The 26,753-nt window shown below is 58.6% G+C and overlaps 1 protein-coding gene across 4 annotated transcripts; it reads left to right on the top strand.

Moving 5' to 3' along the window:
* The first annotated feature begins 64 nt into the window (after window positions 1-64).
* VIPR1 (vasoactive intestinal peptide receptor 1) lies at window positions 65-25,007 on the top strand. Of its 4 annotated transcripts, XM_012460123.2 has the most exons (14): window positions 65-195; window positions 985-1,090; window positions 6,323-6,430; window positions 12,557-12,607; window positions 13,216-13,322; window positions 14,680-14,786; window positions 15,260-15,392; window positions 17,543-17,696; window positions 18,199-18,259; window positions 18,485-18,551; window positions 18,866-18,957; window positions 21,519-21,648; window positions 21,899-21,940; window positions 22,606-25,006. In XM_012460123.2, the coding sequence occupies exons 2-14, from the start codon at window positions 1,030-1,032 to the stop codon at window positions 22,795-22,797; spliced, it is 1,305 nt and encodes a 434-aa protein (XP_012315546.2). In that variant the 5' UTR covers window positions 65-195; window positions 985-1,029; the 3' UTR covers window positions 22,798-25,006. The 4 variants fall into 4 exon arrangements, with proteins under 4 accessions (XP_012315546.2, XP_012315547.2, XP_064216168.1 ...); XM_012460124.2 differs by lacking the exon at window positions 12,557-12,607 and having other exon boundaries at window positions 14,683-14,786; XM_064360098.1 differs by lacking the exon at window positions 12,557-12,607 and having other exon boundaries at window positions 145-195.
* The last annotated feature ends 1,746 nt before the right edge of the window (window positions 25,008-26,753 follow it).

Genomic DNA, 26,753 nt, shown 5'->3' with positions numbered 1-26,753 from the left:
GAGTTGGGGAAACTGGTGTGGGGTTGCCAGGGCCAGCAGCCACTCTTCTAAAGCCACAGACGCAGAAGCTGCTGCCAGCCCAGTGCTTTCACCACGGAGGCCTTCACCCACCCTAACCCACCTAAGAGCTCCCACCATCTGTTTTTTCTGGCTGTTCCTAGACATCCATCACCCCACCCACATGTCTTCCCCAAGGTTAGTGTCCCCTGTCACACTGGTCTGACCCTGATCCCAGGCCAGGGTTAGGGAGGGGAGAGGAGACGCTCGGGCTTTTCCATCCCTTCTCTCCATCTTCCAGAGGCAGAGGAAGGCTGCTGGGGTCCTCGAGGGCCCCTCTTACTTCCTTAAACCTCCCCACCCTCAGCAGATCTGGTATAGCTTGGCTTATTTAGAGACCAAAAAGGAGGCAGGTGAGGTCTGGGCAACGAAGGCCACAGTCCCCTTCCCAGCCTGGTGACCCGGGGACTGAGCACAGGACGCTGGAATGACAGGGCTGGAAAATCAGCTAGACTCCCGGATTCTTCCCAGGCCTGGCCCTGAGAACCAGAGGCCAGGATCCAGCTCCACATAGCAGAGTAGTAGCACGAGCTGGCCCCTCACCGGGGATACCGAGAGAGGGACAGGGGACGCTCAAGCCAAGCCGGAGACTGGTCAAGTCCAGAGGCCAGCTCAGGCCTCTAAGGGGAATGCCCTCCTACCGCTGTCTGGGGTCATGCCACCTACAAAGAGACGCAGCTGTCACAGCTGCAGCCCTGCTGGGGAAGCCGGCGAGAAGCATGGCAGGGTCCTCGGGCCCACCCGGGCTGGGGCAGTGACAGCAGGGTGGGGTAGGTTCAGGTCAGGCTGCAGTTTCGGTCTGGGGTTGGGATTGGACTGCAGTCGAACTGGGATCTCCTCCAGGAAGGGCAGGTGCAGCCCAGGGACAGGCCTGGTGCTCCTGAGTCTGTGGACCAGGCTATGGGCCCTTCCTGTCTCTGTCCCCAGGGCGGCCGGGCAGCCAGGCTGCAGCAGGAGTGTGACTATCTGCAGATGATCGAGGCGCAACAGAAGCAGTGCCTGGAGGAGGCCGAGCTGGAGAACGAGACAGCAGGTGAGGCCCCCACGAGCAGAGAGGGGCTGCGTGCCCCCAAAAGCCCTCGTTTCCTCATGTCGCGACCGGGATCCAAGTCACATCCATTCCGTATTTGCTGGATGATGGTGACGAGAGGTTGGGGAGCCTTCACTTTCCCGTCACCCCACCCTAGGTCTGGGGAACTCCCAGCCAGGCTGAAGACATACTGAACTGGGCTTCTGAAAAGTACATGGAGCCAACTCTGCCTTTGGGGGTCCCTTAGCCCTCTACTCCAGGAAAAGTGAAGATGGCCATGGCTGCTACCCATCCAGGACGCGAGGCCAGGGTGCTGCGTGGGGGGCGGACCTGTGAGCAGGTGCAGGAAAGGCAGCTTCCAGGAATCCCTGGATTAGAACACTGTACTGCACCTCCGGGGAGGAAGGGGGGACGTTCAGTCACAGTATGTGACCTCCACAGGGACCGCATGGAAGCTCAAAGCCATCTTGGTGATCCAGAGCAAGAAGGGGCAGGAGTTTCGTCTGGACAGGTGTGAAACACTCACCACAGGCACTCCTCAGTCTGGAAACTGAGGCCCACTCCTCCCTCTCAACCCCAGGCTCAGGCTCTGCCACACCCAGAGGACTGACAGTGACCACACACACATGCACACACAAACATGCACACATACACATGCACACACACAGACACACAAACACAGACACACGCACACACAAACGCAGACACACAAACACAAACATGCACACATACACACATGCACACAGACACGCACACACAAATGCAGACACACACAAACATGTGCACACACACACAGGCACACACAAACATGCACACATACACACACAAACAGACACAAACACGCAAACACGCACACACACAAACAGACACACACAAACACAAACATGCACACATACACAAACACAGACACAAACACAAACACGCGCACACACACACGCACACGCACACAAAACAGACACGCACACACAGACACAAACACGCGCACACACAAACATGCACACACACACAGACACACAAACACAGACACACGCACACACAAACACGCACACACACACACACACAGGCACGCACACTGGGCTCCCCATCCCAACCCAGCCTGAGTGGCCAGTGAACCATCGGCTCACTGTTTGGCTGATGAGACAAGGTGAGGTCAGCCCCGGCGGCTGAGCACATGAGGGCCCAGCCACTCCTCAGGGGGCGGGGAGGGCTCCACCTGGCACTGTGAAGAGTGGTGCCCAGCTCGCTAGACTGGACGGCAGGGCTTTCAGTGCAGATGACAGCACCCTCCTGTCGGCTCAGCAGCCCAGGTGCGAATGGGCGGAATTCCTTGGTAGCACTTGAACTAGACTAGTTCTAGTTCAAGAGGGGTGAACAGGTTTGGAGAAACAGAGAGGCTGCAAAGGTGGGAGGCACCGAGGCAGACTTCTCATAAGGAGTGGAGCGTGATTGCCAGGTTCAAGTCTTACCGCCAGGGAGGGCAGCCTGGCGCATCTGCATAAGGAGTGGGGCATGATTGCCAGGTTCAAGTCTCACCGCCAGGGAGGGCAGCCTGGCGCATCTGCATAAGGAGTGGGGCATGATTGCCAGGTTCAAGTCTTACCGCCAGGGAGGGCAGCCTGGCGCATCTGGTCTGGAGGCAGTGAGGGGGCTGCACCTGCTCCGGGCCTCCATCCCAGGCCGTCTCCTCTCCCGGAGGCTGAGCCTCCAGTTATGTAACAGCCTTGCTCAGGAGCAGGGAGCATCTTTACTCTTCCGGGCTCCCTAGCTCCCCTTCCACCTCTCCGAAGCTGACAGTTAACCCCTTCCGGCTCCCTCTTCTTGGCCCTGGTGCCCAGACTGCCTGCCTCCTGCTCTGCAAGTGAGTAGGTATAGCCTCACGGACGGGCCTTGCCAACCCTGGTCTCAAAACAGGACAACGCTTTGACTCTAGGGCCCAGAGACCGAGGCATGGGTCACGGGGTGGTTGGACCTGCCCACTACCTGCAGGCCCCGCCCACCCCACCAGTGCAGGGAGCCAGGCCCAGGTGCAGACAGGCACACCTGCCAGGCCTGGGGCAGCCCACCCTCGTGATTCCGATGAGGTCACTGCTGGCACAGCGTGCCCACTGAGTGCCAGCACCCTGTCACCAGCAGCCAGACTGGGATGCAGAGAAGGGCCGGTGTGGGTTGTGGCCGTGGGTCCGCCCGTGGCCTTGCGTGGGGCGCTGCGCCCGTGCCTCTGGGATCTATAGCTCTGCGTCTGACTCTGAGAATCTTCGTGTCTGTTTAAGCCTGGACACTTGCCATCTCTGGACATGCCTGGATGTGTCTGCCCGGTGGCCGTGTCTCCGTGTGTCGGCTTGCATGCCTGTCAGTGTGACGGCGGTGGCACACCCAGGCCTGTCTGTCTCCGCAGGTCTGTCTCTGTGAGCTGTGTCTCTGCCCGTTTGCACAGAGAGTGGCTTTCTATGGTCTTTCTCTTGTTTCCTTTCTGTGTTCAGCGTGTAAGTGTACTTGTGTGCATGTTTGCACGTGCGCCTGGCATTCTGTGTACTGGCGTGGACATGTCGGTGTGTGTATCTCTGTGTGCACACAAATCTACAACATGGCTCAGCAGAGGCCCCGCCTCACCATCCCTGACCCCAGGCTGTGGGTTGGGTTTTCCTGTGGGGTCACAGTCCACCCGTGGGCACACATAGCCAGCCTGGGCCCTGAATTTCTATAGGCCTGGTGACTTGTGTGATGGGACCTGCAAGGCCTCGTTAGGGCATGCACAGAGGAAATACTCCCAGTGCCCAGCCCAGGACAACAGGCCGTTCCAGGCACCAGATATATTCATGGCTGTCCCTTGTCCCTGCTTCCCCAGCCACGCCTCTCATATTGGCCTCCCGTCCTGCTCCCCTGCCCTGCCAGCTGCCCCACACCCCAGCACCAGTTCCCAGCCCAGCCTTGGTTGTGCTGGGATTCCTTGAGGCCAAGTGTGGCCTCCCCAAGGGCAGGGCCTGGTTTCCTCTCTTCTGTCCCTAGGGCCAGAGGCCCAGCCCCGGATTCACTCCCTGGCCTGTACTGGCAGCCGGAAGTTTACAGAGCCCCAAGTCTGGCAGGGACCCAGACGCAATAGCCAGCCTACATAACAGGGTGTGCCCAGTGCTGTCAGAGAGGGGTCAACCCAATTCCCAGAGAAATGACAGCAGCCCTTCCAACCAAGACGAGAGGGAACGTGTGAACAACTGAACCTCTCACCAGCAACGTGGCCTGTGCCTCCACTTCCTCATCTGTGAAATGGAAGTTTTGCATAAGTTAGTCATCCAAAGAGGTCAGAACAGAGCCTGGCACATGCAAAGGTTATATAAGCGTTTGCTGATATTCATGACAGGGTCCTGAACCCCCAGCAGGGTTTGACTGACCTGAAGTGCCCCTACTCAGCCTTCAGAGAGGCTGGCCCAGAACGGAAGGGGACTGGTGGCCAACCTGAGGCCACAAGAGCCCTCCAGCCAGGTTGAGGGGAAGCACTCAGGGTCCGTGAGCAAGGGAGGCCGCAGTCTCCCGCCAAGCCCTGAGGGCCTGGGTGTCCTCCTCAGCCTTCGGCCATAGGTGCGGCCAGACTGCTGCCGCCCCAGAAGGTGCCCCTCACTGCTGCCAGCCTGCTCCAATGCACAGAGTCGCCAGGATCTTCCCCAAGTAAGGACATCCCTCCGCCTCCTCTGCCCAGACCCCCTTCTTGGGAACTCGGGAACTTTCGGACCTGAGCTGGGCTGGGCTGGACTTGGCCCAGCTGGCGTTGACTTTGGCTCAGCGGTTGGGTTTTCTGAGCAAATCTATGGGACTGGCAGGATTGCAGAGACAATTAAGCCTCCTGCGTGGGAGGGTCCAGAGCAGTCCTAGTCCCTCAGGGGCGTGCAACTCCTGAGCAGAATAAACGATGGCATTCGCATGTGCCTATTACAGCAGAGCCCTGGAGATGCCACTGTGGACCTTGCACTGGCCGGGCTCTGAGAGCTGTGGCAGAGAACACAGCCACTGTGCAGCTCTCCCTGAACCTGCTCCCTGCCTGTTCTCCATCACAATTCACCATCCGACCAAGCTGGGGGAGGCTGTGTTGTTCAGAAACTAGGTGGGGCCGGATATGTGGCTCACACCTGTGATCCCAGCAATCTGGGAGGCTGAGGCGGGCAGATCACTGGAGGTCAGGAGTTCGAGACCAGCCTAGCCAACATGGTGAAACCCCGTCTCAACTAAAAATGCAAAGATTAGCTGGGTGTGGTGGCGGGCACCTGTAATCCCAGCTACTCAGGAGGCTGAGGCAGGAGAATCGCTTGAAGCTGGGAGGCAGAGGTTGCAGTGAGCCAAGATCCTACCACTGCACTCCAGCCTGGGTGACAGAGCAAGACCCTGTCTCAAAACGAAAAAGAACTATGTGGTTGCCTTAGTGACTCAAGCGTCCAAAACATGGAACAACCCATAGTGAAGTTCAGAACGAAACAAAATGCAATCTTCCCCCCCTTTTCTCCGTGGTTCCGTTTCTGGAAAACTCCATGTACGTTAAACTTGTGCAATGAGTAGCTTGTGTTGGCCGGACGAGGTGGCTCACGCCTGTAATTCCAGCACTTTGGGAGCCAAGCGAATCACTTGAGGTCAAAAGTCCGAGACCAGCCTGGCCAACATGGTGAAACCCCGTCTCAACTAAAAATGCAAAAATTAGCTGGGTTTGGTGGTGTGGGCCTGTAGTCCCAGTTACTGAGGAGGCTGAGGCGGAATTACTTGACCCAGGAAGGTGGACGTTGCAGTGAGCTGAAATTGCACCAGTGCACTCCAGCCTGGGCAACAGAGCAAGACCCTGTCTCAGTAAATCAGTAACCTAAACGGCTTGTGTTTATATGTAAAATGGTGCAAGAGTCCAGGCTCTGTTCGTTAAAGGTTTCCGCCTGTACGAATGCCCGGTGGCTCATCTGGAAGCCACGCAGAATGTGAGAAAATTCATCATTGTGCGGCGTGCGGGAGCAGCCTGTCTGCCATCCCCAGGCGCACTCCATCCCTCGCTAAGGACGAAGGAACTGTAGTCAGGCCTCCTTCCTGCCTCGGTCAGGACAGGCCCCGTGCGGTCCGGGCAGGGCTGTGCCTCCCCTCTCAGAATGGAGGCTCCTTGAGGTGGGAGCCTGGCAGAAGGAGGACCAGAGTGGGTGCCTCTGGGCTCAGGCCCCAGCGCTGGGGGCAGCCGCACCTGCTGAGCCATGCGTCCTCTGCCTTCCCTCACAGGCTGCGGCAAGATGTGGGACAACCTCACCTGCTGGCCAGCCACCCCTCGGGGCCAGGTCGTCGTGTTGGCCTGTCCGCCCATCTTCAAGCTCTTCTCCGCCATTCAAGGTAAGAGCGCTGGGCGGAAGAGGTGATGGGCGTGGGCCGGCTGCCATGGGGACTCACCTCTCAGGAAGTGGAAAAGCAAAGGAGAGGGGTCAGAGGGGCTGGAGCAATCCAGGGGACCCCCTGGCAGAGAGGCAATGGCGCCGGGTCTCCAAAGAACTCGTGGGATTGGATTAGCGCTTCACCTGAAGATAAGCGTGAGGGCAAGGCTCACTAAATATTTGCTCAACAATTGATAGCTGATTGACTGACAGGTACTTGACTACACTGTGGCTCCCACAGTCCTGTTATCTTGGGCTAGTCGTGCTTCGTGACGCCTGGAGCCAATGACCTCTCGGGCTCCGTGAAGTCACCACACGACTTTGCTTACACAGCTTGTCATGTTCCACTTCAACGAACGTCCACACATGAGGCAGAAGAGAAAAGGGGAGCCTCTGGAGCACGTGGGCTTTAGTGAGTCATTAAAGAGGTTTACAACATAGATTTAGTCATTGTGTGCAGTGAGTGGAACGGCCACCAGTGTGCCAGGCACTGGGCTGGACAGACAGTCTGGAGAGGGTCACACAGCCCCGGGGCTGCTGGCACTGTCATTGGAGAGACATGAGGGAAACAGACAGACGTATCATCGAGAATAGAGTGCCGGACGAGGGAATGGGGAGTGTGGGGCCCGCTTAGGGCCGGGCTTCGCAAGCAGCCCCCCTCTGAGACCCGGAGGTGAGCAAGAGCCACCAGGCAAAGGTCCCAGATTGGGGGTGATTAAGAGAGAGAATCAACAGCCTGTGGAATAGGCATCGAAGGGAGCTCCGTGAAGGCCGGAGTGGCCGGAGCAGAGAGAACGCCGGGAGGGAGGGAAGGAGGCCGGGAAGGGAGGCACCGGCGGGCTGAGGCCGGAACACACAGGGCCTTGAGGACAGAGGCGAAGGTTTGAGTTTTCTCCTAAGTCCGGCAAGAAGTGGGGGGTTAACTTCTAACAGGTTTCCAGGCGTGAAAGGCAGGCAGGACATGCTGATGGTTTGAATTCAGGTAGTGAGCTCTGTGGGAGTGGATGGGAGTGAGGGAGGCCAGGGACGAATCCAGCGGGCCCCGCCTAGGCTTCGGTTTAATGAGCCCTGGGGAAGACAGAGCAGGACTGGGTGGGGAGCACGGAGGGAAGAGCGGGCCCAGGGTGGGGAGCACAGAGGGAAGAGCGGGCCCGGGGTGGGGAGCACGGAGGGAGGAGCGGGCCCGGGGTGGGGAGCACGGAGGGAGGAGCGGGCCCGGGGTGGGGAGCACGGAGGGAGGAGCGGGCCCGGGGTGGGGAGCACGGAGGGAGGAGCGGGCCCGGGGTGGGGAGCACGGAGGGAGGAGCGGGCCCGGGGTGGGGAGCACGGAGGGAGGAGCGGGCCCGGGGTGGGGAGCACGGAGGGAGGAGCGGGCCCGGGGTGGGGAGCACGGAGGGAGGAGCGGGCCCAGGGTGGGGAGCACGGAGGGAGGAGCGGGCCCGGGGTGGGGAGACACCTAGGTAATTATTCAGAGAGCCAGCAGAAAACTCAGGCGTCCCGCACTCCAGGTGGCCTTTTCCTCCCTGGACCCGCCTCCCTGTTTGTGAAGTGGGGATGGCAGTAGACCCCAGGGTCTCTTTGGGGTGGCCAGTTTGCCCCCAGTGCCTGGTGTTGTGACCTCAGTGGCGAAAGACAGACTTTGAAGCCCTCCTGAGGAGTCCGGGAGGGTCACAGCCATGCCATATTCCAGACAGCACCCACCTGGCCCCAGCTGCCTCCTGCAGGGACACCCAGTGCCTGGGCAGATAAGAGGGGAGCTCCTTGGGCCGGCCTCACGGTGCACCCCGTCACTGAGCCTGGAAACCCGCCTTCTCTCTGGCCCCTGGGGGCGCCAGCTCATTGCCTTTCTCCCTGACACTGCTAACTGCATTCCTGCCCATGGCGCTTCCTTCTGTCCCTGCTGGAACGTGTCAAGGCAGCTCCTTCCCTTGATAACCTGGACTCCCGCCCACCATGTGACTAACCCTGGGGCTGCCGGCATCAATGGGGCCCTATGGTGCCTTTGGACTGACAATAAAAAGGCAGCCCTTCCTCAGGCAGCGATGACCTCTCACTAGAGCCCACCTAGTGCAAGCAGAGTATTCCTACCAGCCAGATGCCCTTGTGCAGTGAACAACTCGCACAGCTGTACTCCGTGGACCTGGTCCCTAAAAACGGTGGAGAGAAATAGGAGACTGAGATTCAGGACCGAAAACAGAAAAAAGAGGGTGTTCTCCCGAGCAAGTAGATGAAGAAGGTGTGGGCGGCCGACCTCAAATTCCAGAGAGGAAAGTTTGCGAGGGCGGGGCAGGGGCGATGTTAGCACCAGCTCACACCCTTTTAGATAGCAGGACTGGGAAGAGGTATGCCCCGGAAGGGACCTGGTTCTACAGGGAAAGCCAGAGAAAGCTTATAGACAGAAAATAAACATTCTGTGGAGAGTTAGACAAAAGCCTAGGTCTACCTCGGCTGGATGAAATACTGAAGGAGGAGTTTCTCCAGGCTCACTAAAGCGCCAAAATGTGCGTGGTGGCTCACTTCTTTATTCTTATTTTTATTGTTTGAGATGGAGCCTCGCTCTTCGCCCAGGCTGGAGTACAGTGGCACCATCTTGGTTCACTGCAACCTCCGTCTCCTGGGTTCGAGCGATTCTCCTGCCTCAGCCTCCCAAGTAGCTGAGATGACAGGTGCCTGCCACCACACCCAGCTAATTTTTGTATTCTTAGAAGAGACAGGGTTTCACTGTGTTGGCCAAACTGTTCTCAAACTCCTGACCGCATGATCCTCCCACCTCGGCCTCCCAAAGTGCTGGGATTACAGGCGTGTACTTCCTTAATTTGTCGTCTGCATCTCTTTTATCTGTGTTTCTACCTTCAAATATTTGAAGAGATCTTTTTTTAGAATAAAAATGGGAGAACCATTCTGGCTGAGAAAATTCAATGTATGGTATGTTAACCATGTTTGTGGGGTCTGTGGGCTACTTCCCTCCCCTGCCACCTGCCCATGATGCTGTAAGTAAGAAAACCTTGCTGCCAGCCTAGGAAGCTCATCCTTGCTGGCTGGGATGGGGCATCATGGCAGGGAATCAGCAGGATAGTGCCATGGTCAGGTCTGGGTGTTAGCGTGACCCTTCCAGCTGCCTCAGGGTGGGGAGCTGGCAGGAAAGCAGGGGTCCTACCTAATCCAGGGGAGATCAGGAGGTGGCAGTACTGGGGAAGGAGCAGTGGGGACAGGACTGGTGACTGATGGGGAGAGGAGAGATGGGAGCAGGGAGAGGGTTAATCCCCAGTTCCTGGCAACAGGTACTGAGTGGAGGGCCCTGAGCCGTGACTGCTCTGTGAGACATGGTAGGTGGGAGGAGACTGGGAGACCGTGGGGTGTCCCTCCCAGCACAGGGTTAAAGTCCCTTGCTCCCTCCCTCCTGCCCTTCATGACCCCCTCTACGGATACAGGGCCTGCTGGCTTCCAGGCCCAGACTAGAAGGAGACTCTTGGCTGCTTCTTGGGGTCCCATGGGGGCTGCCTCCTCGATTTCTTTGAGAGCAGCTTGCTCTGAAGTCTTGACCACAGTGCCAGGGCTCTTCAAAGAGGCCGCCTAGCCCCAAAGATGACCCATTCTCCCGTCCCTCCTCTCCCTCACCATCCAGAGCAGCCAGGGCTCCAGAAACAGGGTGTCCCTTTGGCCACCACTGGGAGCCCAGAAAGATCTGGAGTCTATCCCAGACTTGCTGCTCCCTTGCTGTGTGACCATGGGCAAGTCACTTAACCTCTCTTAGCCTTGGGAGCCCCATTTTTTGGTGGGATAATAAAAACTTCTGAGTCTATTCTGGCCTCAACACATTAATGTTTACCCTGACACTCCACAGACACACACACACGCACACACACACATGCGCACACGCACACACACACATGCACACACGCACACACACGCACACGGCATGTGAAGCTGCTGTGTACGTGCCAGAGTCACCCAGCCTTGCTGGCATAATTCATGACACCGGATGCTTGCTGTGTCACTGGGCCTGGCCTCCTCAAGCCCTGGTCCCTCTGGTGAGTACGGAGCCCAAAGCTTCAGTGTCCTAGCTTCAAGGCTGGGTGACTTTGGCCTTAAGTCTCTGTTTGTTTGTTTTTTTTCTGAGACGCAGTCTTGCTCTGTCACCCAGGCTGGAGAGCAATGATGCAATCTCGGCTCACTGCAACCTCCACCTCCTGGGTCCAAGCAATTCTCCTGCCTCAGCCTCCCGAGTAGCTGGGATGTTGGAAATAGATGGTTGGTGCCTCAAAGAAAAATTAACACTGAGACAAAGGATCTTTCAGCAACGCAATTTTTACTTCCTGGACTGCAGGAAGGGGACCCTCGCCAGCCATCGTGCCTGAGAGTGCAATGAACAAAGGAAAACAGACATGTTTACCCCTTATGCATTTGGGGTAGTCCTCACTGCTGTGTCTGATCTCCATTGGTGGAGCCAGACCTCACAATCTAAACTAAAACCCGACTGGCTAACAACTTGAAACTTTTCTAAACAGGTAAAAGCAGTGGAGAGCTGGGGCATGCCTGTGAGCACGTCCAGCACAGATATCCTGGTTAAAGTACAAGGACATAGAATGTACCACGTGCCTGTAAGCATGGCATCTAACAGCTACATAGGATAGGGCTTCACAAAGTTATTAGCACACTTATTCTTTAACAAGAAAGGGAACTTTTAAAAGGAACTTTTCTACTTCCCACACGTGTGCCACCACACCCGGCTAATTTTTATATTTTTAGTAGAGACAGGGTATCACCATGTTGGCCAGGCTGGCCTTGAACTCCTAACCTCATGATCCACCTGCCTCAGCCTCCCAAAGTGCTGGGATTACAGGCGTGAGCCACCGCACCCAGCCCGTAACCCTCTTTTCTACCTGCCCAAGCCTGGCAGGGGCAAGTCTTCAAGAGAAACAGATTGTGGGTGGGAGCCAGGACCTCAGGGCCTGCAGTTAGCTCCCTGGAACTGGGGCTAAGGAAGGGTCTGCCCTTTGATGAGGGCCAGGCTGAAGGCTCTGGGCCAGGCCTACCTCTGGCTGCAGTGATGGGAAGCTGAGCGGGGCACACAGGGGCAGCTGAAGGCTTTTCTACTGTCCTGGCAACCTCTGGCTGCAGTGAGGTTGGGAGCCCTGGGCAGAAAAAGGGATGCTAAGGCAGGAAACTGGCCCAGTGCAATGCCCCTCCTCCTCATCCAAATCCTTCCCGCCCTCCCTGGACCATGTGATGGAAACAGACCCAGCCCACGGCTGCTCTTTCCTGGCTGTCCCATCCCCACCCCAGGCTGTCCCCCCATTCTTCATCCATGAAATAGAGTGACAAGACCTCTTTCTAAGGGTTGCCAGGAGGATTTACAGAAATGGTGACTATGGAATCACCTGGTATATTCTGGGCACACGGCAAAGTCTGGAAATAAACACACGCACCCGGTGACCCTTCCTGAGCTCACAGGACAGACTGACCCTCCTGCTGCTCTGCATCTGGCCACGGAAATAAGGCCTCAGGTCACTCCATGCAGGTGAGAACCAAGCTTACCTGGCAAGACTCTGGAGACCCAACCAACAGCATCCTGTCCTCTCCGTGTGGCCCTGGGCAAGTAACCAACCTCTTGGGGCCTCCACTTCTCAGCTGTGAAATGGAGTCACCCTCCTCACTGGCTGGCTAGGAAACTAAACACGATGTGTCGAAAGTGCTCTGAGCAGCACTGCATTTGCAAAGCGCTCAAAACCCGTCATTGTGATGAGCCTGACGAGGTGCTGCTGCTGGTGGTGGTGACGGTGGCAGTAATGAACGGGTACCGAGCTGGGGAAGCAAGATTCTTCTCCGGCTCATCGACTTTCTGTTCAACCCGTCCTCTCCCTCTCAGGGGAGAGGACACCTCCCCAGTGCTGGAGAGTGGGGAGTCTCAGTGGTACCTGTCACCTCACATCCCCTAGCGGTCCTGTGCCTGGCTGCGGCTTGCAGCCTCCAAGGACAGTGGACAGGCAGCCGCCCTGGAGCCTCTGCCTCTGCTTGTTTCAGCCCCAAGCTCCTGCCTTGCTGTGCCGCCTGATTCCCCCTCACACGGCTTTGGTTCCCCTGCCAGGAACTCCCTGCTTCTCTCTTCGTGAGGATTTAGGATCCGCACACTTTTCAGGTGTTCCCCAACCCCCATCCTCCTCACTCCCTTCTCCCTCCTTCCTCTTCCCTCCCACCCGCCCCTCAATCCAAGGATGGCTCAACCCCCACCCAACCCCACCTGGGAGCACCTCAAATCGCACCCCCTCCAGCAACAGATGTTGCTCAGCCTTGCTCCTGCTTCAGCAGCACATCTGAGCCCTGCCAGGTATGAGACGAAACCAGCCCCACAGGCCCAGGCAGGCTGAGGAGGACTGGGCAGACCTGGCCCCCTCCCCGAGCCATGGCCCGTGACAAGGGTCAGGAAGCATTCTGTAACGAGGATCCAGGCGGGTCTGTGACAAGGATCAGAGTGTGTGTTGTACTTGGGGTCAGGTTCATGTCTGCTGTGATTCTGTCATCCGTGCAGGAGCCCTGAAGAGGCGTCTCCCTGCCCCAGGTGCCCCCACGGTGCCCTGGGTATCTGGGTCAGGGCAGCTGGAGCCAGATAGCACCAGGGTTGGCGGGAGTAGGGCTGAATTCTCTGCCCTGTTCCAAGCACAGAGACAGCCGGGTCCCCACGGCCGACTCCAGGGCCCCACCCTGCTCCCGGCCTCAGCCTCTGTCCTCGCCCCCGCCCTCCACCAGGCCGCAACGTGAGCCGCAGCTGCACCGACGAAGGCTGGACACAGCTGGAGCCCGGCCCCTACCCCATTGCCTGTGGTTTGGATGACAAGGCGGCGAGTTTGGATGAGGTGGGCCTCAGCGCACCCCCACCCCGCCTGCAGAGCGCCAGGGCCCACCTAGGCGACTTTGACCTCTCCCACCAAGGGGTGCGGCTGCTGTCTGTAAGGGCAGGACTCTGGAGTCTGCCCTCCTGTAGCCTCCTCCACCTGCCTTTCTGGGGGCCCACCCCTCGCCCCCCCGACAAGGTATGGGAGGCCCTCCCACGGGAGGGGTCCCCTGATCAGCACAAGCTGAGGCAGCACCCCCAGGCTGGGCCACCCCACTTCCTCACGGGAGCCTGACTCCAGCCCGGGAGTTGGCAGGGCAGGCAGACACCAGCACCCCATCCCATCCAGAGGTGAAAGCGAGGTGCTGCAGGCCCCAGAAGGAACCAGCCCCAGCTACCAAATAGCCAGTCAGGAACAGGGACAGAGCCTGTCGCCCTCAGTCCCAGGACAGGGATCTGCCTGGAGCAGCTAAAACAGGTGGTCTCTGTAAGGACTGGGGGGCCTGGTGAGGACATTGATGGGGGTGCTGGAGTCCTCAGCTAGGAGACCCTCAATGCTTCAGGGTGCAAATGCATGGTGTGTGTCTGCCTGTGATGACATCTGCCCACCCTCAGGTGCCCTCAGATGGCGCTTTCACTCCACCCACCCCACAAGAGGGCAGCAATTTCCTCAGAGGCCTTTGGAGCCCACCGGAGCTGTCGACCCTGGTCCCCTGTAACCACTTGCCTCTCCTCAGGCAGGGCGTGGGGGGTGGAGAGCAAGGAGGGGCTCGTCTAGCGGCTGTCACTCTGTGCTGCACCTGTGTCCACGGGGAGGGATCGGGAGAGGGGACCAAGCAGGAAACCCCCAGACCCAGCTCTGCCCTCCTCCCCAAGAAAGGCCAGACTGCCCTCGTCCCACCGACCCCAGCTCCTGAGAGCCCAGCAGGTCTCCTTTGACACCCGCCGCATGCCTCTCCTGTACAGAGACAGGGTCTTGAGGGGGGTCAAAGAGCAAGCAGACCCGGCCCCCGGGGTGCCCAGTCCAGAGCTGGTGCAGAAGGGGAGCTGGGCACATGGCTGTAGACACGAAATTAGCAAAAGGGACGTGCAAGGTCTTCATTCTCTCCCTCACCAACTCGTCCCTCGTGAAGACACAAAGAGAGAAAGTACATTCAACCCCCACCCCACCCTAAGACACAGTCCGGCCCCGTCTGTGGAAACCAGGGCATTAGGGTCAGGGCATTGAGGAGCTCTGCTCAGCTGCTCTTTGGAGCCCCAGGCCTCAGCCCCATTTGCTGGGGCAGGGACGGGCAGGCAGAGTGTCGGGCACCCCACCCCTGCCAGTCCCCCGAGGTGAGCCTCCCGCCCCAGCACCCAAGAGCCCCCCCGTCCTCCAGCAGCAGCAGACCATGTTCTTCGCTTCTGTGAAGACCGGCTACACCGTCGGCTACAGCCTGTCCCTCGCCACCCTGCTGGTTGCCACGGCGATCCTGAGCCTGTTCAGGTGAGGCCCAGCCCAAGTGACAGGCCTCAAAGCAGACCTGGCAAGTGTCCCCCCCAGCCTGGAGCCCAGCCTGGCCCAGGCATGCCCCGACCACTCCACTGTCGCCCCCGGCAGCTCACAGGCCCCAGCTCCCCTGGAGAAGGCAGGTGGCCAGGGCACTCCATGTGCTCCAGCCTGGTTTCCCCAGGATGGCCCTGCGGCTGGGGACAGGGCACCAGAGGGTGTGGTCTGCACACAGGAATGAGGCTTCTGGGGCCACGCGCCAGGCTGACACTTGGGGGCCCAGCTGCACAGGAGGATGGGGCACCTGGGGGCGGGACTCATAGTTCAGGATGGGACCCCCTTCGAGGCAGGGCCTGCCCTCTGGGGGACACACACTCTGCTACCCAAGCCTTGCTCAGAGCATAGGACGGCGTGGGCTGGGGTGGGGTCCAAGGCTGCTGTGGCCTCCCAGATCTGCCCTCCCCACGCAGGAAGCTCCACTGCACGCGGAACTACATCCACACGCAGCTCTTCGCCTCCTTCATCCTGAGGGCTGCCGCTGTCTTCATCAAAGACTTGGCCCTCTTCGACAGCGGCGAGTCCGACCAGTGCTCCGAGGGCTCGGTGAGGACCCTGGCCCCGGCCCCTCCCTCAGTCTCGCCCTTATCCTTAGCCACCGTAATCTCTTCTTCTCCCCCTGCTTCTCGCTGTCCCCCCTCCCTCTTCCCCCGCCACCCCAAGGATGACCCAACCCCCACCCAACCCCGCCTGGCAGCTCCTCAAATCACACTCCCCTCCGGCAACAGGAGATGTTGCTGAGCCATCTGGGAGCTCACAGACCTGCCCCCGCCAGTGAGAAAAGCAGATGGGCCATGAGACACTTCATGGCCACAGCCCAGAGCCCCTGTCCCACCTGTGCTGCTAACTTCCTATGTGGCCTTGGGAAACTTACTGCCTCAGTTTCCCCATCTGTGCAAGGACTTCCAAGATTCCTTCCAACTCTGCCCTCTGCCACCTGCATAGCCGGGGCTCTGCGCACCATGCCACTTTCCCCACCCCTCCCTGTGCCGTCTGGAGTGCGCCCAAGCATACGGGGTCCTCCTCTTGTGTTCAGATCCTGACGTCGGGCTGGTTCTGGGCTTTCCTAGGGAGGGGAGGTAAAGGGAGAATCTAAGGAATGCATTGCCAGTCACCAAGGGGGCCATCCCCAAGGGACTCTGAGGGACCCTCTCTGAGTGCCCCAAGCTTTGACAGACAGCCCCACTCATTCCTTGTGGTCAGTAACTCACCGGTTCATGCCCACCCCAGAGGGAGTGCACTGTGTCAGGGGTCAGCAGCGCCTTCTCCCCAAAGAGTGAAATAATCATGCTGGAATCTCGGGCATTTCAACAAAGGGGAGAGAAAACCCAGGGGACCAGCCTTAGCCATTGCCAGAGGTTCTGCCCAGGAGCTGGGAGGCTGAGTCAGACACGAGCAGTGGGAGCCACAGGCCTGTGGAGGAACGTGTTGCCTCCTGTGCACGTGTTAAGGATAATTGTGGAGGCTGGTTCCCGATTCATGACTGTGAAGCTTCTCTAAGACAAGGAGGAAGCAGATAACTGGTCCCGGTAAAGAGCTGAGTTATTCTCCAAAAGCGAGTGGGGGGAAGATGGGGAGGCCAGAAGTCCTGTCACTGGAGAGACTGAGCAAGGACTTCCCACCGAGGGGGAGGTGGGGGCGGGGAGGGGAGGCTTCTTGCTGAGGGTGTCTCAAGCCAAGGGTACAGGAAGGAAGGGTGGGAGCCGGGATGAGGTGGAAGCCAGAGTTTCCGGGAGGAGGGTGGCGTTAAGCCTGGCTCACAGACACCTAGGCTTGATCTGAAAAGGGGAACTTTCTGGGAGGGGACAAAAGGCCCAGAATACCTTTCAGTCGTGTCAAGTGGGCCACCCAGAGCCCGCAATTGCCCTACTCACGGGTCTCCCTGAGGAATCCCTTCTTCCGCTAGGTCCTCTGAACCCAGGAGGAATGGCCGCCCTCCCCTCTTCTCCTCTTGTTCATTCCTACTTCCACTCTTCCACCCTCTTCTGGGTCCCGGTCTCCCTCCACACTTCCACCTGGGCCCCACCCCACAGTCCACAGCCCGCCCCGCACACTCAGCGGACTCTTGCAAACTCAAGCAAGAATTCTCCCTCATACCTTCCAGCTACCTTCAATGCAAACTGGCATTGGATGAATGAGTGGGTGGGGTGGGGTGTGGGTGGGCAGGTTGGTGGCTGGCTGAGTAGGCAGAAGGATAAACGGGTGAGGAAGGAAGATTGGACAGGTGGTGGGCAGAGGGGCAGGGAGTAGCTAGGCGGGTTGGTGGGTGGGTGTAGAGATGAATGGATGCGTATCTGGCTAAGTGAGCAGGTTGGTAGGTGAGTGGAGAGATGGGTGGGTGGGTGGACTGACAGAGGCAAAGATGAATAGATGCTGGATGGATACGTGGTTGACAGTGAATGTCTAGTGGGTGAGTGGGTAAAGAAATGATACATGAGTAGGTGGGTGGGTGGATGATTGGATGAGTAGATGGATAGACACATAGATGGGAAAATGAATCCATGAATTGATGGATGGAGAATTAAAATCACCAGTTTATCCCAAAGTATCAGATGACCTCCAATTAGGGAAAATGGGCAAACCGCTGAGCACCTTTTTAAGGGGATGGTGCAGGAGCGGTGGAGATGCACAGGACCGGGCTTCTGCCCCCAGACACGGGCGCGAGCGGTCGAGGACGCGTTTCTCCTCCCCTGCAGGTGGGCTGCAAGGCAGCCATGGTCTTCTTCCAGTACTGCGTCATGGCCAACTTCTTCTGGCTGCTGGTGGAGGGGCTGTACCTCTACACCCTGCTCGCCGTCTCGTTCTTCTCCGAGCGGAAGTACTTCTGGGGGTACATACTCATCGGCTGGGGTATGGTACCAGGGAGGGCTTCCAGGCTGGGGACAGAGGGGCAAGGCCTGGAGAACTCCCTAGGGGGAGGGTCCCAGCTCGCAGTCCCAGGTCTGGCTAAGCTGCAGGTCCTGCCCGCAAGGATGTCAGCTAAGGGTCAAGAAAGTCCTCAAAATGTGGAGCCCAGGACAGGCCCCTCAGCCCGCAGCTGCTCAGGGCTGACCTGTGGGACGGATTCTGTGAGCACCCTTCCCTCTCCCTTCAGCCCCCGAAACACACAGGGCCGCTGCTCATCTGCAGAGGGCTCTGTCACAATTAGAAAGAGACTGTCTAAGTAGACACAGCCCTTGAGGGACGCAGCCTCCCCCGCCGCGGTGAACGGCCTGCACGACCGAAGGCGGCAGCCTGAAAACCGCCCTTTTCTCTCGCCCTCCCTCTCTCTGGTTCTCTCTGAAATCTCCCTCATGCCCTCTGCCCCTGCCTCCTGTGCCCTCTGCTCTGTCGCTCTCCCCGGGCCTGACAGGGGTGCCCAGCACATTCACCACGGTGTGGGCCATCGTCAGGATCCATTTTGAGGATTACGGGTGAGCCGCCGCCCCACCCACTCCCCGCCGCCGTCACCGGGGCAGGCCCCCTGGGTGGGATGATGATGCCACCTGGCCTTGCTGAGTGGACGGAAACCACAGCACTCGGTCCAGAGGGGAGGCTGGAAGGAGGGCCTGGGGAGCAGCCGACGCTGGGCCGGGGGGTTGCTGAAGGGCTCAGGAGCAGAGCTGGGGACAGCCCTTCACTCCTCCCCCTCTGCTCAGGTGCTGGGACATCATCGACTCCTCCCTGTGGTGGATCATAAAAGGCCCCATCCTCACCTCCATCTTGGTAAGGCACCGTCCCGCCGCCTAGAGAAGGGGAAACAGCTCCAGAGGGTGGGCAACTTCGCCCCAGGTCACGCGGGAAGTTAGTGTCTAGGCCAGAAGTGAAACGCAGCCTCCCAGTGCGGGGTCACCCCACCCCTGTCCCCCAGCTGTTCCTTGAGAGTAGGCGGTTAGGGAGCACAGTCCTGGGGGATGTGAAGGAGGTGGGGTTCCCGGATGACCTGCCCAAAGCCAGAGGGCAGCAGGACCCCCAGGAAAGGGCAGGCCGCACCCCAGCCTTCCCGCTCTGGCTGCTGACCTCGGGGCCCCACCCACTAGGTGAACTTCGTCCTGTTTATTTGCATCATCCGAATCCTGCTTCAGAAACTGCGGCCCCCAGATATCAGGAAGAGTGGCAGCAGCCCCTACTCGTGAGTGTGGCCCCGGCGCCTCTGTCCCCAGGCCCTAAATCATCCCACAGCTCCTTGAAGTCTTCCCACCCCAAACATCTGGAGTCACCACAGAGCCCCGTTGCTCTTGCCCACCTCCACCATGGCCTGGCTCAGCCCACCAGCAGCCCCTGCCCCAGCCCCACCCTCACCAGGCTGTGCTCAGAGCCCCACGGACGCTTCTGCTGCCCACACTCATCTGGCACCCTTCCCAGGGATGCATCTGCTTCCAAGCCAGGGAGCTGGAGAGGACGCCGATGACCTGTGTCTTGTTCACACCATGTCCCCGGCATGGAAACGGCACACTAAGCACACAGCAGATGCGTACCCTGAGGGGACCCCAGTCCGCCAGTGAGACACACATGTTCAGCACTCGGTATTTCATAGTAATAGTGATGACACCTGCGGTTTACATGCCAGGCACACACAGGGATTTCCATGCATCATGTCATTTCAGCCACACAGCCCCTGTAAAATTATCCTCATTTTACAGAAAGGAAACTGACATACACGCCGTCCTCCGCAAGGGTTTTGGAGCATGTCACCATGGGCAGGGAGAAGGGGGCACGGTGTGGACCAGGGCTTGGAAAGGTGTCAGGACTGTCCCCTGCGCTTGGGAGGAAGAGGCAGGATTTTGTGGAAGCAACATGGCTCGAAGACAGAGCTAAAGAAACAGGAGAAACGTGGCAAGGGAGGCTGTGGGAAGGCACACAGGGTCTGCACGCTCACGGAGGGGAGCAGGACATGCAGCACCAGTGCTATGCACACGGACAAACCTGGGACGCCCCGCAAGGCCTTCCAGTCCTGGGATTCTAGAAGGTCTTCTTGGCCTGGCTTCTTTGGAGAGTCTGTGCTATGGTTCTAAGATTCCTGGCGAGAATGTCACATGCTACTGGATTTAGGATTCTATTCTGGAATCCTGTGATTCTCCCTGATGAGACTGAGACTCACATTCCTGGTGTGACCGCATTCTCTCCTGCCAGGTTTGTAGGCGGAGCTCCCTTCCTGTCTGAGAAGGAAAGGCTCCTGTGGGGGTCTGCAGGCTGCCGAGGGCAGCACGTCGGGCCTGTGCACCCTCATCCTCTCCTTTGCCGATGGGACCTTATTTCCCCCAACTTACAACGATTCCAAAGGGCTTGAATCTGAGGCACACGGAGCTGGCCATGGTCAGAGCCAGGTCTGTGTGGGTGACACAGAAAGGAAACAGTTGTCAGCAGGCAGAAGGGGTGGGGACAGTCAGAGATGGAGCTCCTCGAGGAGAGGCTCTCAGCTCCCACTCTCCACCTCCCCAGGAGCCTTCACTTTAAAGAAAGCCTCCATCTGTTAGCCTCTGGTGCGTGGGATCGTTTTGCAGCCGAAGACGGGTGGGCAGTGCTCAGGATCTTGGCATAGCTGGGGACCAGGTCCGGGAAGGAGTGGGAGGGGCAAGGCCAACTCCTCTGCCCGCAGCTTGCTCTGGGACCTGAAGCCTTGGGCTAGGCGTTCTTGGACTGACTGCTAAGGCAGGAGAGACAGAGCCGGACCCTCCCTATCCACACCCACCTCTCCTAGCCAGGGAGCAATGGGCTCACACTGCCTGGACCAGCTGAGTTCAGGTGGCTGCGAAGCCTGAACCAGGAAGAGAGCACCCTGGGCTCTGTGAGAGGGACAAACATTTAGAATGAATGCTGACCCTGCTGAGCACACACAGCTGTGAAGGAGGAGCCAGTCCTTCAGAGAACGCTGGGAGCGTATGCAGTGGTGTGGGGAGGGAGGAGGAGGGGATGCAATCCCAGAGAAGGCAGCAACTTCTGGAGAAGCAGACAGCAGAAAAAACAAAGGCAGGGTGATACTGACTCATTCTGGGTTGTCCCTGGTGATCAGGCATGAACTTGGGTCCCCATCACCCTCCCAAGTGGCCCTGGGCATACGTGGTCAGCACCCCAGTTAGAAGGACTTGCTTCCTACTTCATCTCTCCAGTAGAGAACTGGTCTCTCGTGGGTGCACTGCACTCTATCCTACCCAAGCACTTCCACGTTCAGAGTGGGCCCGTCTCTGTGATCTACGTCAGGCATACACTTACGACATTATATGAATTAGAAAACTGGGGCCAGGAGAAAGGGAACCAGGAGCTCCTGTTGCCTGAGAGATTTTCTACTGCCCTTACGGCTGAGAGTATCCTCTACCACAATAGTGAGGTAAGCCTCTCCCAGGCCAGGGGTCCCAGGCAACAGAGCACCCCATAGTGGATTCCAGCTCACATGTCCCTGTTGCATCACTCTCACTGGCCTCTCCTTTACCTCTTACCCTCTCTCCTCCAGAGGGGTGAGAGGAGAGGGGGCTTCTTCCTCTCTCATGCTTCCTTCCAGGCCAGGAGGGCTGGGGGCATGAGGGCAGAGGCACCGCAGCTGTGGAACAGGAACAGACATGGACATAACATTTAGGGGACCCACACTCCATCTTCACACGTCCCGGTCACTGCCTCCAGCTCCCCCATGCCAGGCCCCATCATATCCACGTGTGTGGAGACACATGCCCACGGCCTGCCCCTCCCTGTCCCCAGGAGGCTGGCCAGGTCCACGCTCCTGCTGATCCCCCTGTTTGGAGTGCACTACATCATGTTCGCCTTCTTTCCTGACAATTTTAAGGCTGAGGTGAAAATGGTCTTTGAGCTCATCGTGGGGTCTTTCCAGGTACGGACTGCTGACGTAAGGCTGCATTCTTCTCTGGCTCTTAATGGAATTCACCCTGGAGTCTTGGCCCTTGCCACTGGATTCCAATCTTTTTACTGTAATCAGTAATAGATAAGCACCTACTTTGTGCTTAGCTCTTTCCTTAACCAGGGGAACGTAGGGGCTGGAGCCAAGGGTGGGGCAGGGCGGGGCAGGGTGGGGGGCTTCTGGTGTCTGTCTGCCTCACCTCTCCTGTCCCCTCCCTTCCCAGGGCTTCGTGGTGGCTATCCTCTACTGCTTCCTCAATGGTGAGGTAAGCCCCTCCCAGTCCTTAGAGCTCAGACAATGGAACTCCCAGGACCAAGGTCCAGAAACACTGATGGGATATGTGCAGAGCAAGGACAGGTTAAACCTTGCTACTCCAATATGGTCCTCAGACTAGTAGCACTGGTGTCACCTAGGCCCTTGATAAATCTCACGTCTCGGTGATCACCCCAGACCTCCTGGATTAGAATCTGCATTTTAATATTATTAAAAACAAAAACAGGTTTTTACTAACCCCCGGGGGAATTCCTGGGCACAGCCGAGTTTGGGAAACACCTAGCTAAGCGGCTGTGTGCAGTGCGGCGGGGAGGCTCCCAGTGAGGGTTGAATTGCTGTGGAGCTCCGGTTACAATGCCCGAAAACCCACTCAAGTGAGCTGGAGGGCCGGGATGGGAAGAATTGGGGTACAGTCACCCCTAGGCAGCATCCTGCTCCCTCTCTGGACTGCATTATCGGATCCTCTCTGCCTCTCACCTCCTACCATTCCAAGGCCTCCTTTTGAACCTGGCCTCAACCCAGTCCCAAGTTTGCACACCCAAGGGGGCATCGGGGTCTCTCCATTTTGATATCCTGAAGAGGACAAGGCTGGATAGTTCAGAACCCTAAGTCCAGAGGCTCCACAGCAGTGGGCCCGACCACCTTACCCTCTCCTAGGTGCAGGCGGAGCTGAGGCGGAAGTGGCGGCGCTGGCACCTGCAGGGCGTCCTGGGCTGGAACCCCAAATACCAGCCCCCGTCGGGAGGCAGCAACGGCGGCACGTGCAGCACGCAGGTCTCCATGCTGACCCGCGTCAGCCCCGGGGCCCGCCGCTCCTCCAGCTTCCAAGCCGAAGTCTCCCTGGTCTGACCACCAGGATCCCATGGCCCTTCCCACTCACCCCGGCAGATGCCAGGGACAGAGGCCTACCTGGGCATGGCCAGCCCAGCCCTGGGCTCGGAGGCTGCCCCCAGCCCTCTTGTCTCCAGTCCGGACGCTCCTAGACAGCGCAGCCCTAGCGCCTGCCTGGAGGTTTCTAGCAAGTAAGAGAGGCGGGAGCTCCTCTCCGGGAGGGCTGCAGGTGGGACTCAGCCACCAGACTCCTCCTCCAAAGCCCTCCACCAATCACGGGCAAAGGCCTGCACACTTTCATCCTGACTCCGCCCCCTGCAGGTGGGACTCAGCCACCAGACTCCTCCTCCAAAGCCCTCCACCAATCACGGGCAAAGGCCTGCACACTTTCATCCTGACTCCGCCCCCTGCAGGTGGGACTCAGCCACCAGACTCCTCCTCCAAAGCCCTCCACCAATCACGGGCAAAGGCCTGCACACTTTCATCCTGACTCCGCCCCCTGCAGGTGGGACTCAGCCACCAGACTCCTCCTCCAAAGCCCTCCACCAATCACGGGCAAAGGCCTGCACACTTTCATCCTGACTCCGCCCCCTGCAGGTGGGACTCAGCCACCAGACTCCTCCTCCAAAGCCCTCCACCAATCACGGGCAAAGGCCTGCACACTTTCATCCTGACTCCGCCCCCTGCAGGTGGGACTCAGCCACCGGACTCCTCCTCCAAAGCCCCTCCACCAATCACGGGCAAAGGCCTGCACACTTTCATCCTGACTCCGCCCCCTGCGAGCTCCTCTGCCCAATCGGAGGAAAGCAACTGGCGATCCTCGGCCCACGCTGGTGAGATCCGAGGGCGAAAGGTTCCGCCCGGGAAGATCACCGGCACCAACACCAGGCAGTGCCTGAAATTTCACCACTGCTGTCACTCAGGCACTTCTCTGAAGATACAGCTCTCTGCCCTGTCGTCTCACGCTTAGCCACCAGCTCCTCAAGGCGCGTTATTCTGGAGTTCTCGTTCGGGGAGCACAGCTATCTTAGTGGTCCCCACCGAAGTGGAGTGGCCCAGGGTCAGTCTGGCGGGGGAACGATGCCACCCAAGGTCGAGGGACTCTGAAGCCGCTGGGAAGGGAGGAGGCAGCCGCCGGTGAACGCGAGGTCCCAGGCAGCCTACCTGCCCTCCAGTCTCGGTGGCTTCATCTGTCGAGCGGGATCTTCGCACCAGCCTTACCCATCCCTCTGCGCTGTGGAAGCAACAGGAATCACGAGCTGCCCTCCCTGGCCACCCACCTATGTGCCAGCTGTTGTAACTAGGCTCGGAGATGTGGACCCGTGGGCTCTGACAGAGAACAGATGCCTCCCCCTGCCACATGTGCAGGATTTGAACTCAGATCTGGCTGACAGGAAAGCACAGACTCACTGCTAACTTTTGTATTATGTAACCAGCAGATCCTCTGGGTTATTTGTTCACTGCCGTTATCCCTGAATCCCCCTTCCTGCCCCACCCCACCCTCCCTGCAGCGTGGCCGAGGAGGCCTCCAGCCCGTGTATCATCTGGACAGGAGCCTGCTGGCCACGGCCTCCTCTGTCTGCCCTTCACCCAGTGGCCACTCAGCTTCCCACCCACACCTCCGCCGGAGGATCCCTCAGGGCTGCAAGGCTGCGCAGCAATAAATGTCAGCTTGGGTTGGCGTGGTTTCCCTGGTGGTTGGTGTTCTCATGTGGCCTAAAATGGGACCAGCTTCAGCTCAAAGGATGGGTGGTCTTAAACAGTGCCGAGACCAGATGCCACCCCTCTTTTGACTTTTGACAGAAATCCTTATTTTCATATGAGACGTGCACAGTTCTGAGGCCTTCAACGCCCGTCTTTCTGAATGGTACCCTGTCTGAGTGCGTCTCCCCACTCCTTAAATCCAGCCAAGAAAAGACCATCCTAATCTTGGATTGGCCCCAAACAGCTGGCAGAGCCGCCCGGGGTCTCAGGAACGGCTGAGTGTGAGTGTTTCACAGCCCGCAGTCACTCCCGCAGACAAGGTTCTGCAAATGCCCTGGGCTCAGCCGGAGGAGGCAGGTGGTGGACAAAGCAGATGTCACCGACACGAGCTGAGTGAGCAGAGGCAACATACCACTAATGAGAAGGTTTAAACACAGGCAGTACGGCAAGTAACGCCGGCCAGCAACAGATGTCTCCAAAGCCGATGCCCATGCTGACCTTCTTGGGTCCCACCTCCTGCGAACTTGCTAGAGGAGCAGAGAGGGATGCCAAGCTGGTGACAATGTGGTCAGCATGGGCTGGCGAAGGCTCAGATCTGCCTGCAAGTCTTCTTCAAAGCCCTGTCTGACCCAGTACCTCCCAGGACCCATCATCAATGACAGTTCCAACCCAGCATCCTCAGAGGCCAGAGTCGGGGTGTTCAGGCCAGGATAGAAGTGACCGTGACCCGTGAGGCACCCCCAGGGAAATGCCCTTTGCTCAGTGGAGTGGCACGTTTTCCCCATCTGGAGTCACACTGCACACCCTGCCCTGTGCCTGGTCAGCCATAGGACCAAGAAGGAGGCATTGTCCCTAACCTTGCCGTCAGGCACCCCCAGGCCTGCTGGAGAGACCATTCTCAGTAGCACCCCCACACACACACCCAGACCGTCAGTGGTGACCACCAATGAGGTTACTGAGCATCTTTTTTTTTTTTTTCTTTTGAGATGCAGTCTGGCTCTGTCCCCAAGGCTGGAGTGCAGTGTTGTGATCTCAGCTCACTACAACCTCCACTTCTCAGGTTCAAGCGATTCTCCTGCCTCAGCCTCCTGAGCAGCTGGTACTACAGGCATGTGCCACCACACCTGGCTCAGCGGTTTCACCATGTTGGCCAGGGTGGTCTCGAACTCCTGACCTCAGGTGATACACTTGCCTCAGCCTCCCAATGTGCTGTGATTACAGGTGTGAGCCACTGCACCCAGCCTACTAACCCTGAGCTTCTTGCATTCCCACCACTAGCTTTCCAAGGCATAGGAGTTGAGAGATAGGGGACAGTCTCTCCATGCTCCCGTCACCCAGCTGGGGCATGTCTCGCTCGCTCTCTCTCTCTCTCTCTCTCTCTCTCTTTGTTCTCTGGTTTCCCTCCTCCCACTCCCTACTCGGTGCCTCTCTGAACTGCTTCCAGAGACCTTGTCGACCCCATACTTCTCAGTAAGGTCCAGAATACCCAGCCCTTGTCAACTAATCCCAATTCTGCTTGAGACTTTCTCAGGATCATGGCAGGTCCTTCCTTCTGAGTGTGAATCTCTCCATCCGCCTGCACAATAGGGAGGGTTCTAGATGACTCTGCTTAGCCCCTGGCTAAGGCCCAGGTGGCTAATGAGGAGGGGCTGCCCAGAGCCTTCTGCCACCCACTCTGCCCCCTGAGCTCAAGGGGAGGACCGCAGATGGTGGGGGGAGCCCCTAGCAGTCAGGCGCTGAGGCATGCACAGAGGATGGAGGCCGTGCAGAGAACAAGGTCTGAGACCTGGCAGGACTCCTTGAGAGATGAGCTCAGCCCAGTAGAAGAGAGGAGGAGGGAGCGGGGCATAGAAATGCAGGGGAAGGGACAGCACCCGGCCTTCCAGGTGAGCGCCCCGCAGGCTGCCTGGGCTGTCTGAAGGCCGGGAGGGGCCCCCATCACACCGCACCCGCTCCACCCACCACAGTGCCTCATGGCCCCTCATTTGTGTGTCATAGCTTCAGTCAGGCAGGCAGCCTGGGTAGGGGACCAGTTATCAGCCAAGAGTGTGGAGAGTGGACGAAGCGGAGAGCCGAGATGTGGGCGACGAAAGGGAGGACAGAGGTGGGCCCTGCTCAGAAAGGTGACTAGGAAAGGCCGAGCTTAGTGATGGGCACTTAAGGATGGCGAGAAACCGAAACACATCTCCCGGGCTGGGGCAGCCGTGGAATGGGGTTGGCCACAAGCAGAATTGCTCCTGGCCCCGCCCCTCCCCAGCGCCCAGGTCCCT

Source organism: Aotus nancymaae, unplaced genomic scaffold (genome assembly GCF_030222135.1).
Source record: "Aotus nancymaae isolate 86718 unplaced genomic scaffold, 86718_ANA_hifiasm-v0.15.2.pri h1tg000038l, whole genome shotgun sequence".
NCBI lineage: Eukaryota > Metazoa > Chordata > Mammalia > Primates > Aotidae > Aotus > Aotus nancymaae.
Note: the sequence above shows the minus strand (reverse complement) of the source record. Positions and strands in the feature narration are given on the sequence as shown.

Bases quoted from the DNA above. Each gene is read 5' to 3' on its own strand.
- VIPR1 (XM_012460123.2), top strand. From the start codon at position 1,030: ATGATCGAGGCGCAACAGAAGCAGTGCCTGGAGGAGGCCGAGCTGGAG. The intron at 15,393-17,542 runs GTGAGGACCCTG...CCTCCCCTGCAG, and splicing joins ACCAGTGCTCCGAGGGCTCG to GTGGGCTGCAAGGCAGCCAT. The intron at 18,552-18,865 runs GTAAGGCACCGT...CCCACCCACTAG, and splicing joins CCATCCTCACCTCCATCTTG to GTGAACTTCGTCCTGTTTAT.